Raw genomic sequence first — 13,688 nt, forward strand, 5'->3', positions numbered from 1 at the left:
GTAAGATGGAAATGCCACCCATCCTATAGGTCTGCTATGTGGTTCAAAAAATTTACATAAGCATGGTTTGTAAACTATGTTATTTGTTATTAGTAACTGTAAATTTTAATGCTGAAGGAATGTCTGACACCACCATTATTTTATAAAATAATATATCTGCCAGTTTTTTAAGTTTATCACTTTTTTGTCCTACATAAGACAATGAAATGAAATTTAGCACACTTCCACGATCTAAACAGATGCTATATACAGTTTCTAGGTAAAGCTACTAAAATTTCACTTAGTTTCTTTTCTTTTTTTTTTTGGCTGCACCATGCAGCTTGCAGCAGGATCTTAGTTCCCCGACCAGGGGTCCAATCAGGGCTCTGGCAGTGAAAGCTCTGAGTCTAACTACTGGACCGCCAGGGAACTCCTTCGCTTAGTTTCTTTTAAAGTTCAAAGTCTACTTTAAAACAAATGACAGAAACGTGACTTCAATGATAACATTTCACATACAATACATAAAATACATGAGGCCCTTCGGGGAGACTAATTAAAAATTTCACTGCTTTCATACCAGAAACACAATGTTCAATTAAAAGCCCAGATTAGATAAAATCACCCAGCATGGGTTCCCATAGCACCCTGCCATCACATCCTACCTGTAAGTACAAGATCAATGTCTGTGCCCACCACCAGACAGCATGCCCCAAGCATATAAAGATTGCCCTGCCGTGCACATCAGCCCTATATACCCAGCACTAGCACCTAGCTCAGTGCCTGGTGTACAGTAGATGTTTAAAAAATATTTGCTGAATATTTATGTGGACCAAACGACAAGACCATATGCTTATCACACGAAGTTCCAGCCTTGATTCTGCAAAATATTAACAGTTCCAGTGGCATAGTTGATATACAGGTAAGGCCTCACAATTCAAAACAAACATTATTGGCAAATCAAGATAAAATGCGGCAAGGTTGACTCAGGACCTTGATGTAGGGGTGGTTCTTGCATGTTGTTCCCCACTGCCTGGCACAGCGCTCCTCCTTCCTGTGCTCAAAAAACTCTGGATTGCGAAGAATAGCCACGCGGTGGCCCTCGTACATCAGAGCAAAAGCCGTGCAGCCGTCCAGCCTCTCTTTATCTTCCTGAGTAGCTGTCAGAACTATCGGTACTGACAAGTTAATGACACCCCCTGCAGGGCACAAAAGAACATAAAGCACACAGCTTGCATTACTCAGCGGGGGCCTCGCATCTACCTTTCACACTTCGGTAGACACTCTTCAAATAATAAAAGATTTATTGCTCCAGTGACAGTGTTCCACTGGTACCTGGCACAGAAAAGCAGGGAGAGAACAAGCAACAAACCCAGAGTTGAAAAAAAAACAAAACAGCAAAAATTAAGAACATCAACATTGTGTGTAGCAATACTCCTCACAACCACTCATGAAACTGTCTTTAGGGGGAAGAATCACAGAAGTTTAAGAAACTGTTGAGTAAGGAAGAATCAGCTGGTAAAGCCTAACGTCACCAAAAATATATGACTAAGATAAAGAATTATGCTTCAGGGCCTTTACAGGAAAAATATTATAACTGATACTGCTGACAACTACCTTTTGAGTGGCAAGTTGGTTAAGTAACTTGAGTATACTTGGTATACCTGGATATCCTTGAGAGAGGAAGACGAAAACACTCAAAAAGTTTTTTGTTTTTTGTTTTTTAATCAGAATGGAACTAAAGCCAGCTATCACTAGTCAAGAAACAAAGGTAGTAAATAATCAGTGGCTCCATTTAAACCAAAATATGTTGCCAGTGAGACCAAAGGCACATTCTCAGTTCCCAACCTTTCAAGCTCTGAAAGTGTTTTTTTTCCTTCCTATTCATCATGTGCAAGTTAGAAAAATAAAATACACTCTCAAATTCATATGTGGATATTATTTACATATCAAAGAGAAACCACACTTTTTGGGAAATCATGGTATGCCTTCTTTGGGCAAAAGATGTCAACAAAATCAATGATAACAGTTTGGCTGTTTTAAAATTACCACCATAAGGTGGAGTTCAAAATGGAAAATTAATAGGTAGATTTACACCACACCCAAGACTAAGTCATTACTAAGGAGGCAGTCCACAAAGACTTTACCATTATTTCCAAGGAAGAAAATCAAAAAGTAAAATTTAATTCTTATGTTAAAGGTTCTTGAGAACAATGAGTAGGCATTACATTTTCTAGTATCTATTTTACTCCCCAGTCAAAAGAAGTTATAACACAGAAGAACGTGGTCGCAACTTTGCAGGGTTCTATGACTTTTTTTTTTAATTGAAGTATTATAGTTGACGTACAATATTATGTTTGTTTCAGACGTACAGCATAGTGATTCAACATTTAAACATATTAAGAAATGATCACCATGATAAGTCTAGTAACCATCTGTCACCATACAAAATTATTACCATATTATTCCTTATGCTGTATATTATATAACTGTGACTTATTTATTTTGTAACTGGAAGTTTATACACCTCTTAATCCCCTTCCCCTATTTAGCCTACCCCCACCCCTTGTGGCAACCACCAGTTTGTTCCCTGTATCTACAAGTTTGTTTTCGTTTTGTTTGTTCTTTTGTTTTGTTTTTTAAATTCCATATATAAGTGAAATCATATGGTATCTGTCTTTCTCTGTTTGACTTATTTCACTTAGCATAATACCCTTCAGGTCCATCCATGTTGCAGCAAATGGCAAAAGTTCATTGTTTTTTTATGGCTGCATAGTATTCCATTGTGTATATATATATATGTGTATATATATATGTATACATATGTATGTATGTACCACATCTTCTTTATCCATTCACCTATTGATGGGCACTTAGGTTGCTTCCATATCTTGGCAATTGTAAATAATGCTGCAATGAACATATGGGAACATATATCTTTTCTAGTTAGTGTTTTTGTTTTCTTCACGTAAATACCCAGAAGTGGAATTGCTGGATCATACGGCATAGTTCTTTAACATTTAGCAATATTTTCTTTATTGTAGTAAATTAATCTTACCAACAGTATACAAAGTTTAAGGTAGCTGGAATGTAATTACAATACCCTAAATATCAACTTCTTTGGCAATTTTTTTTTTTTAGTGTTTTAAAAGAGTAGGAAGAACCATCCTTTTAACCACCTATTTCAGGACTCCTTAACTTGGGACTCCCTGATTCCTTGTTAGAACACCTGGCTTAAGCAAGCATGGGCTTCAGCACAGCACAATTAGTACGTATGTACACTTCCTGGGGAGAGGCTTTTTACCGTGATCAGGTGGATATGACATAGGGAAACTGTATTTGTTTTTTAAATCCATTTTCAGCCCTAATCCCCAAGTTGTCCTTCTCCCCCTGCAATAAATCACAATCAAGAAAACTAAAAATGGAAAGATCTCATGATACATTTAAAATATTCAGTACTGATATAATTTAGTCTTTAGGTGCTATCTCCATTAAGGTGTTACCAGTACTCTCTATAAATAGTGACGAATCCCTGCAACTGTGTGCTTTCTTTTCCATACTCAATGTACTTGAATATAAAATGTCTTACCATCCAGAAGACAATCGAAATGAAGACACTGCAAGTACTCCCTCTCTCTCATAAAGCCATTCAGCGGGGTTGCCCAACCTTCTGCCAAAACCTGCACCCACTGCATATCCACCTAGTAAATGAGACAGTAAAGAAAAATGCTCTATTTCATGTACTTATGAACAAAAGCATTAATGGCTTTTTGGAGTTTAATTTTGAAAGCAATGGAAATGAACTTCTCAAGAATGTTTATAGATTATACAAATCTAATAAACAATAAGGGCACTAGGAAAGTATGTATTTTTCTTAATAAATTTGAATAACATTAGGCTTCCCAACATTTCTAATAAGAATAGCATCTCTTAAACCAGTGGTCCTCAAACTTCAGTATGTATTAAGAAACCTCTGGAAGGCTTGTTAAATGAAGACTGCTCCACCCCCCAGTTTCTGATTTAGCTGGTTTGCTGGGGCACAAGGATTTGTATTTTTAACAGGTGCCCAGAAAATGCTAACAAATGATGGTCTGGAAACTATACTCTGACAACCACTGTCCTGAACTAAAACAAACTTTAGATAAAAATATTTACCAAAAAAAAATCCCTCACCAATGACAGAGTACCATTCATTTTACAAACACTATATTATTTCTTGAACTTTAAGATTTCTAGTAGATCCCATCAGAATATTAAAGAATTGATGAATTAACGCAAGCTGGACATGCTCAATTTTTACGTGTGTGTGTGTGTGTGTGTGTGTGTGTATGGAGCAGTGATTCTCATATGACAAAAGATAAAGCACCTGGCCAAGAGGTGCGCATTATGATGTGACTTACCATGTATTCCCAAAGTATTAGGTTGGCATGTTCCACTGAAAAACCAAATAATGGTAAAGCATTCCCCTCCTTCAATTCACAGGAAAAAATTATATTCATGCACCAAATTGTTTCAATTTCAAGTTCTCCTCTTACTAATTTTTCCTAAACCTTTGACAATGGCCACTATTCTTCTCTATTGGAATCTAATTCTAGATGGTATCTATTACAGACTGAATGTTTATGTCCCCCTGAAAATATGTTGAAGCCCTAACCCCCAATGTGAATGTATTTGAAGATCGGGCCCTGAAGAGGTGATAAATAAATGAGGTCATAAGGGTGGGTCCCAACCCAATAGGTCTGGTGCCCTCATAAGAGAAAGAGACACCAGAGTCCCACGGACACCCTGAGGATAAGGTGAGAAGGCGTCTGACAGCAAGTCAGCAAGGGGGCCTCGCCAGGAACCAAATCAGCCAGCACCTGGATCTCGGACTTTCTAACTTACTGAACTATGGGAAAATAAACTTCTGTTGTTTAAGCCATCCAGGGTATGGTATTTGTTATGGCAGCCTAGCATACATTATATGATGTAACCTAATTTTTTTAATTAATTACTTTGCATACTGCTGTGCAAAGAACAAACCACCATATTGAAAAAAAGATCACATTTAGAAAAAGCTGCTGTCTTTCTGGGTTATAGAGTCTAACTGACCTGGATTCATATGCATTCATTCTCAGTTCCGTTCTCTCTCTCTCTCTCTCTCCCCTTCCCTCCTCCCTGCCCTGGGTGTGTGTGTGTGCGTGTGCGTGTGTGTGTGTGTGTGTGTTCTCGTTCATTTGATGCACAGTCTGTCAGTGACAGAATCTGTTGTTCCTTTGCAAAGTCAGCTTTGAGTGGCTCTGCTCTCCAACTCTCCCTCTCTCTGCTCCCCTGCAGCGTGTCTTAGCTTCTGGTCAGAAACCCAATCACACGAATCACCTAGATAATGTACTCCTATCAGGAATCTGAGTAAGTCTTTGAAGAGTCTTCCTCCAACCTCAGAAGGGTTGAGGGTTTATTTTTCTTTCTCCTTACTTGCACGTTTGGCACCTCCCTGGGTGTCCGGGATTTTTACTATATTAAAAGAAAGGCTGGGAAATTCTAGTCCTGGTCCACGTTCTTATTCCTAAATCTCTCCATTTTTAAAGTATATCTGAATGACACAATTTAAAATTCTCTAAGTTCGAAAGTGATAAATTATAGTCGTCACTGTCATATCTAGTTTAACTAAGCAGTTTTTTATTGGGAAAAACACCTTATGATATTATTAGAGCTAAGATACACAACAGAATTATTCTTCACAATATAAGAAAGGGAAGGTCGGGGTTTTGACAAGGGATTAGGAAACATGTTTAAAGGAAAAAAATGTTCATTTTAATTAATTATTAAAGGTTTTTAACCTTTTAGAACCCATTCCTTCTGATAAGCCTAGAAATCTTACATAATCTTTGTTCTTTGATATTTCATAATAAATAAATATTATGACTAAAATGAAATCAAAGCCATGGTAATTTGGAAATATGGTTTTACAAATTAAACATATTTCCCATCCCTGGGAATTGTGATATACACAACTACCACTACCCACCCACACCGTCAAACACAAAAATAAAATCACAAATTCTATAGACTTACAACTATACATAAGGTCAAATCACTCAGTAGGAAAAGGAACAAAGCACTCACTTTATTAATTTTCAATGCTGGTAATGTTTCTGCATCTGTTTTTGCCAAATGAAGTTTATTTTCTGGCACATACAGTTCTTTCACTTCATAAGAGGCATCCACAGGTACAATATCCTATACATCCACAAAAGTACAGTTAAATGTTTGATTCAACAATTTAGCTTTCTCCAAAGGGTATCTTAATGAAGAAAATTAACATTTCAAAATGAGACTTAAAAAACGAAGTGTAAGAGAGGGATTTAATGCTGTACCTCCCAATCAATTTTCCTAATGACTGTTGGTCTACTTGCAAGCAGGTAACATCCCACATGCAAGACTTCATTAATCATAATCTACCACTATCTAGTGAGACAGAAATTCCTGGAATGTGCCATATATGTCAAGATCAGGCAACTGCAAAGAAGAGGTGACCTCAAGTAAGGGGTAATGATAAAAATAATTTGGAAACAAAGAAATAAACAGAAAAAGCACTCTAAACATAATCATTATTTTCTGTAACATATTATAAAACCATTTCATTCCAGCTTCCACATGCATCTTTGTCACCAGTGTCACTAAAGCCACCTTCTTAGTCATGTAACACAGTATTCCAGAGCATGTCAGCTCTACTCCCACCACTGCAGTCTGAGAAACAGCACTCTCTGATGTCTTACAAAATGCAGTCTGGAAATTTTAACCAAACTCCTAGTATTCATTTATATCACATTGGGACAGTGCTTTTTCTCATTTATCCCCCAAGTATCTATTTGTAATTACCACAAACTTATATACTGTTCTTATACACTGCTCATCCAGTGATCTTTACAAGGCCTATTCACACTTGTCATACACCCAGGAATAATTAGTAAATGTGTTTTTTTGGGTTTTCCTTTTTTTTCTTTTTTCTTTTTTGGCCACACCAAACAGCATGCAGGATCTTAGTTCCCTGACCAGGAATCAAACCGGCGCCCCTGCAGTGGAACAGCAGAGTCTTTTTTTAAAATTTTTTTTAACATCTTTATTGGAGTATAATTGCTTTACAATGGTGTGTTAGTTTCTGCTTCATAACAAAGTGAATCAGCTATACATATGAAGGGCAGAGTCTTAACCACTGGACCACCAGGGAAATCCTACTAAATGTGTTTAATTACTTTAAAATTTTCCAGTCAAATCAATCAAGTAATCTCTATAAGCATACAAAACTGGCACTGATTAAGGGTTTTTCATATGTATCCAAGCAATAATTTCTTACGCAAAATAAACTGATTCTCAAGAGAATGAGAAGACAAGCCACAGACTGAGACAAAATATCTGAAAAAGGACTATTAGCCAAAATATACAAAGAACTCTTAAAACTCAACAGTAAGAAAAGAACCCTATCAGAAAATGGGCCAGAGACCTGAACAGACAACTCACAAAAAAGATATACAGATGACAAATAAGCATATGAAACGATACTCCACATCATATATCATCAAGGAGATGCAATTTAAAACAACAATGAGATACCACTATTAGAATATACTTATTAGAATGACCAAAATCCAAAACACTGACCACATCAAATGCCGACAAGGATGCGGAGCAACAGGAACTCTCATTCACTGGTGGTGTGAATGCAAAATGGTACGGCTGCTTTAGAAGACAATCTGGTGATTTCTTACAAAGCTAAACATAATCTCACCAAATAATCCAGCCACCATGCTCCTTGGTATTTACCCAAATGAGGTGAAAACTTACATCCACCTGCACACAGATGTTTATAGCAGCCTTACTCATAATTGCCAAAACCTGAAAAGAACCAAGAAGTCCTTTAGTAGATGAATGGATAAACTGTGGTGCATCCAGACAATGGAATATTAATTATTCAGCACTAAGAAGATATGAGCTATCAAGCCATGAAAAGACATGGAGAAAACTTAAATGCAGACTACTAAGTAAAAGAAGCCCATTTGAAAAGGCTACATATTGTATGATTTCAGCTATGTGACATTCTGAAAAGGCAAAACTATGGAGACAGTAAAAACATCAGTGGTTGCCCAGGGTTACAGGGGAGGGGAGAAGGGATGAATAGGAAGAACACAGGGCATTTTCTAGGGCAGTGCAACTATTCTCTATGATACTACAGTGGTGTATAAATGTCATTACACATTTATCAAAACCCACAGAAGGTTCAACGCTAATGTAAACTATGAACTACGGATGATAGCAATGTGTCAATGTAGGTTCATCAATGATAACAAAGGTACCACTCTGGTGAGGGATGCTGATAGCAGGATAAGCCGTGTGTGGCAGGGAAGGGAGCCATGAGAGTTCATTCTCTATACTTTCCACTCAAGTTTTGCTGTGAACCTGAAACTGCTCTAAAAAATATAACCCATTTTAAAAAATGCATAACAACAGAAAAAGTAATTCACAATGAATATTAATGGAAGAACCAGGTGTTTAAGGACAATACCTACTACTTTTACTGAGGAAAAAGTTTGGGAAGAAACTTCAACTTATATTTGGACTTTCATTAATATCTTCAGTAGTGGAAAAAAGCAGAGTCAGATATGGGTCTCAAAGCTAGACGATCTCATGAAAGCCTGAGTGCTACCACTCAAGCAGTCCGTATGGGTTCTGAGAATCTAGAAAGAATTATTCTACTACATTTTTCTGATACTCTGTTCCCTCAAAGATGGAACAGCACTGGCTAAATCATGTGCCAAAATCAAGCTCCTCCTACCAGTAAATTTAAGGCCTCTGATCTTTCTCATGAGAAACCCAAGAATGAATAAGAAGAGTAAACATGAAGGAAAAAAGAAAGAAATAATAAAATTAAAAGACATAAATAAAGAAGCACTGCTTACTACCATACCACGTTCAGCTAGCTCTCTGGAGGCCCTTTGTCCTTTGAGCATCCCACTACTCATGGGAAAGTAGAAAGTGTGTGTTAAGCACAAACTCTGCACAGCACAGGGCACTTCATAAACCTTCCAGACCTCCTGCAATTAAGCCTGCAGCAGGTAGCCACAGCAGAAGGCTATTTATTGTATTTACTAATGGTAAACACTACATGAGGGCATCAAAGAATAATGATGAAGGAAGAGACACAGCTTCCACCGGCTGCCTCAATTTTCTCTTTGTAGATGTAAATACTATACAACCTTGTAAAGACTCTTTTTTAAATCTAGCAAGAGAAATAGCTTAAGGTAGTCCATTCTGTACCTTCTAACTCCAGGAATTATTTTTAATACATTTATTTTAAATTATAAAACAGCCATAAAGAGAATGTGGAAAGGAGAAAAACCCATCACCCTATATATGGCTATTATTGTCATTTCTGTATATTCCCCTCCAAGCGTTTTTCACCCGTGGGCATTACAGGGCAACTGGTAGTTTCAGCATTTTTTACAAAGGCTATTACTCCATCAACCAGAAAATAAAAATTCAGAATCAACTTTTCCCAGAACAGTATGATGTGCATTAAGTGAACTGCACACACTCCCTATATGTTCAATTAGCTTCGTGGACATGTAAAGCTCTGAAAGGCACCTTGAGGAACACACATTTTTGTAAAATAAAGAATTTAAGTCCTCCACACTAGGAACAAATGCTAAATTAAATTACACAAAAAGTCAGGCATTCATTACAGCTTTTGTGAGAGAGAGTATGGTAAAGTTTCACAAAACACACTTGAAATTAAACATCTGCATTAATCACAAAACATTAAAGACACAACATTTTCAAAACCAAAAAGAGCTACAAGAAAGCAACACAGGTCTATAGGTCAGTTATTTCTGATTTTTGTACTTAAGACCGGAGTTCAGATTCTAACAGTGCAACCTTGAGCAGGTTATCTAACATTTCTCACCTTGTCTCCGTCTCAGCTGTTTAACAACACTGCCACCAAAAAGTGTGTGTGTGTGTGTGTGTGTGTGTGTGTGTGTGTAGTTACAGGGCTGCTGTGACAAATGACTTAAAGTATGTAAACTGCGGGGCTCCCGTGTACTGGATGCTATCAACAATACCAGCAATGTTCTAGGGGCTTCATGTGAATTAATTCACTTAATGTTCATGCAATCCTACCTATGAAAGCAGCAGAAACTATTGCTATCCTCCTTTTACAGATGAGGAAATTAAGGCTCAGGAGAGGTTAATAACTTGCCCCAAATCCCTGTTGTACTGTGTTCCAACGTGCTTACCACACAAATAAATACTCAATAAATAATAGTTACAGTGTGCTTGCTACATGCCAGGAACTGTTCTAAGCACTCTACATTTATTAATAGAATCCTCAGTACAATTCTGAGACAGGTACTATTTTTATTTCCCATTTCACAGATGAGAGAATTGAAGCCAGGGAAATCAGGTTATTTTTTCCAAGGTCGTACAGTTAATTGATAAGTGTTGGAACTGGGATTCCAACTCAGGTCCCAACACTATTCTCCTCCAAATAAAAAAACAAATTTTTAAAAATAAAAATTAAAAGAAAAAGCTTTACTGTTTTTCCCATAAAACTAAGTTATGAAACATTTTGCCACATAAATTGTTCTTAGTTTACTTTCATGATTTTATTAAACATTTACAATTCCCAGGGTTTCTGGTCAGCGTGTGATCTTTCTGTGTTAATAAAGTCCTAGACAAAAAGTAAAGACATTCAACATTTCAGTTACATCTAAACATTTCTATTAATAACAAGTGAACGATTTTCAATCAACTTTTTCAAACTCCATCACTGTGAATACATTGAAAACCTCCACTTCCACCACTTGAGACCCCTTAGAACTCTGAAAACCAGAATCACAGTCTGGGAATAAATGACACAGGAACTCCAGGGAAGAGAAGAATTTCACTGATACAAACAACTCAACGTGAAGCTTTCTTTGCCATCTCTGAAGCCTATATTATTTTGTAAGGATGAGATGCCTTTTTTGTGATGGGTGTTGACTACTCTCCCCCACCCCCCCATTTACCACTAATAGCTGTCAACAATCTTGGAGGGTCAGAGGAGCGCATCCAACAGACTAAATCTTCTGATCTCTGTTGGACGCAACAGGGCATTTTTAGCTGGTTTCCTAAGCCATCATCACTAGAGTCAGCTCACAAATACTAATGAATAGCAGCAGTGCACACTGCCCACTGTAATGCTCCCAGCACAAGGCTGGGTGTGTCTCCGCCTTGCCTCCACCCTGGAATCCCCCCTTCTGTAGAACGCCACGACACTGGAGTGTACACTCAGGTATATGAATCTGCTCCCACTGAAGAGACTCTGTTCAAAGTAAGAACTGAGAACCAACAAATGTTTCTATACATCTTGTCTATTTCCTTCCATACCAACAGTTTGTGAGCAAATCCAAGAGAAATAGTTCGAACATGAAAGAGTGGTATCTATATTATAAATCCAACCAAATTATTTTTTTAATGTTCTGTACACTAATAATGCCATAGCTTTAGGATGAATGCATTGTTAGTAATGTGCTGCTTTGTATGCATGAACATAGAGGCTATAATCACTTTTTTTAATTTTTTTATTTTTATTGGCCATGCCACATGGCTTGCAGGATCTTTGTTCCCCAACCAGGGTTCAAACCCGTGCCCCCTGCAGTGGAAGTGTGGAGTCCAAACAACTGGACCGCCAGGGAATTCCCCTGTAATCACTTTCTTTTCAAAAAGGGAGGAAGTCGTTTGAGAAAATAATTTTAAATTACATAAAATTTTGTTTAATATTTATAATTAAAATTTTATTAAAATTATTTAAGTATAAAATTGTTTTCATTACAAGCATGTCACAAAATTCTTCCCTTTTCAAAATTCACACCCTGCAATTATTTTAAAGTGAATTTTAACCTCACAACTTAGGTATAAAATTCTTCTGATATCTAACCAATGGCAAAATAAAGGTTCAAGAGGTTGCTACTGTTTTTCTCTTCTAAGAAGGTACATAAAGTGAGCACTTTTGGAATTAACACAAACATAGCAGGAGCCAACAGGAACATGGAACACGTATTCAGAGAAAGCGAGTTCTCTGTGGATTGGACATGTAGAGAGAAGAGAACTATCAGGAAGACAAAAAGTTTTTAAAATGCAGACACAGCCAGTTCCTAGCACATTCTACTGACAAATATTTTTCGTTTCCAAAACCACTACTGAACATCTAAAAGAGTCAAAACCACCTCAAAGTGAGACAAGAGATCTGGACAACAGAACATGAAGTCCCTGCCACATGAGCTATCCATTTTAGTTGGGATTCATTCGGATTCCCAGGGACACAGTCAGCTGTTAGAAAATAATGTGTTCTTTTGAAACCTGTACAAATAAAACCCTTTATTTCAGGAAATTTCCTTTAAAACAAAAATAGATCACAAGCCAGGTCAGGAACAAGTGTTCATGTACCTAACCCCTTACTTCCAGTTTTAAGAGTTCCATAGTCACCAAGCATTTAAGGGTAGAGAGGAAACAGGGGTGCTCCTAGGAGTTCTCCTGAGTAGGGGGTCAGTAAACAATTCACATGCTACCATTAATGAGGTAGGTCTAGAAATATTTTAAAATTTAATTTTAAAATGTAACATGGATACTCAAAACTTTTTCTTTTTTTTTTTTTGCTTGACTGACTAAATACAGTCTAACACCTAACATATGTTGTATCCATATCTTTGTTCAAAGAGAAAATTGTTTGTTTTTTCCTGGAAACTGGCCAGCAAAACAAACAACATTCACTACCTGAAAATAGTAGTTCTTGCTTTCTCTTTTTAATCTTCCTAAAGAACTGTGAACAAGTTAATAAACACAGTGACTTCACATTTTAAATTTTTCCTTAAGTATTTTCTGAACTTTTTCTTGAGCCAAATCTCAACAGATTTGAACACTAGAGCTCAATCGTATTTTTATGAAACTATTAAATTTCTATTATCTAAGCTACATGCATCCAAAGCATGAACACCAACGACATACTGGCATCACTTTAAAACTGAGCTGCAAAGTCTGGTTTTACATGCAGTATAAAACCCATTTAGAGCACTAAACCACCATTTCATAAGAAGACAAACCTTTAAATAATTTATAGCACTACTAAATCTAGAGTTCCTAGTAGATTTAAAAACAGTATTTAAAATATCACTTTAGATTAAAACCATCAGCAAGAAACCTACTTCTTTATGTCATAACCCGCCAAGTTAAAATGCAATACCAGCAGGCCATCTAGTGACCATTCAAGGGTTAGGAAAAAACTTAAATAAAAAACCCTCAGTATTTTCCAGTGTCTTCTATCTTCTTGAATAAAAATGTGCCAACTGAAGCATACTGAGAAAATAAAGATGCTCTGACAAAATACTGAGAAATTAAGTATTTATTTAAATGACCACACTGCCTATACCAATTATACTACATAAGCCAGATGAAAAGAGAAATAAGACAATCCAGAGATGATAGAACCAAAATACCCATCATCCTAAAATACCCACTGTAAACCACACTAAAAATATTTTTTCTTGGACAGTGAAAATCAATTCCATATCTTAATAATGATAAAATCTCATATTCTAAGGCAAATCAAGGAAAATTTAAACATGAAAAATTTTCACTGCCCTTTGACCTCTCTCCCCTCTACTGTGCATTGTGTATCTGCATTATGTATTGGCCTAACC

The 13,688-nt window shown here is 36.7% G+C and overlaps 1 protein-coding gene across 3 annotated transcripts in view; it reads right to left on the minus strand.

Annotated features, from left to right (window-relative positions):
• Window positions 1-13,688, minus strand: part of PAPSS1 (3'-phosphoadenosine 5'-phosphosulfate synthase 1) — a 103,399-nt gene that overhangs the window by 48,528 nt on the left and 41,183 nt on the right. For all 3 annotated transcript variants that reach the window (XM_059923379.1, XM_059923380.1, XM_059923381.1), the window contains 3 exons: window positions 6,082-6,195; window positions 3,566-3,677; window positions 970-1,175 (listed from right to left, as the gene is read on the minus strand). In XM_059923379.1, coding sequence (XP_059779362.1) covers window positions 970-1,175; window positions 3,566-3,677; window positions 6,082-6,195 — 432 coding nt within the window. The remainder of the gene's footprint in view (window positions 1-969; window positions 1,176-3,565; window positions 3,678-6,081; window positions 6,196-13,688) is intronic.

Source organism: Balaenoptera ricei, chromosome 5 (genome assembly GCF_028023285.1).
Source record: "Balaenoptera ricei isolate mBalRic1 chromosome 5, mBalRic1.hap2, whole genome shotgun sequence".
Classification (NCBI taxonomy): Eukaryota; Metazoa; Chordata; class Mammalia; order Artiodactyla; family Balaenopteridae; genus Balaenoptera; species Balaenoptera ricei.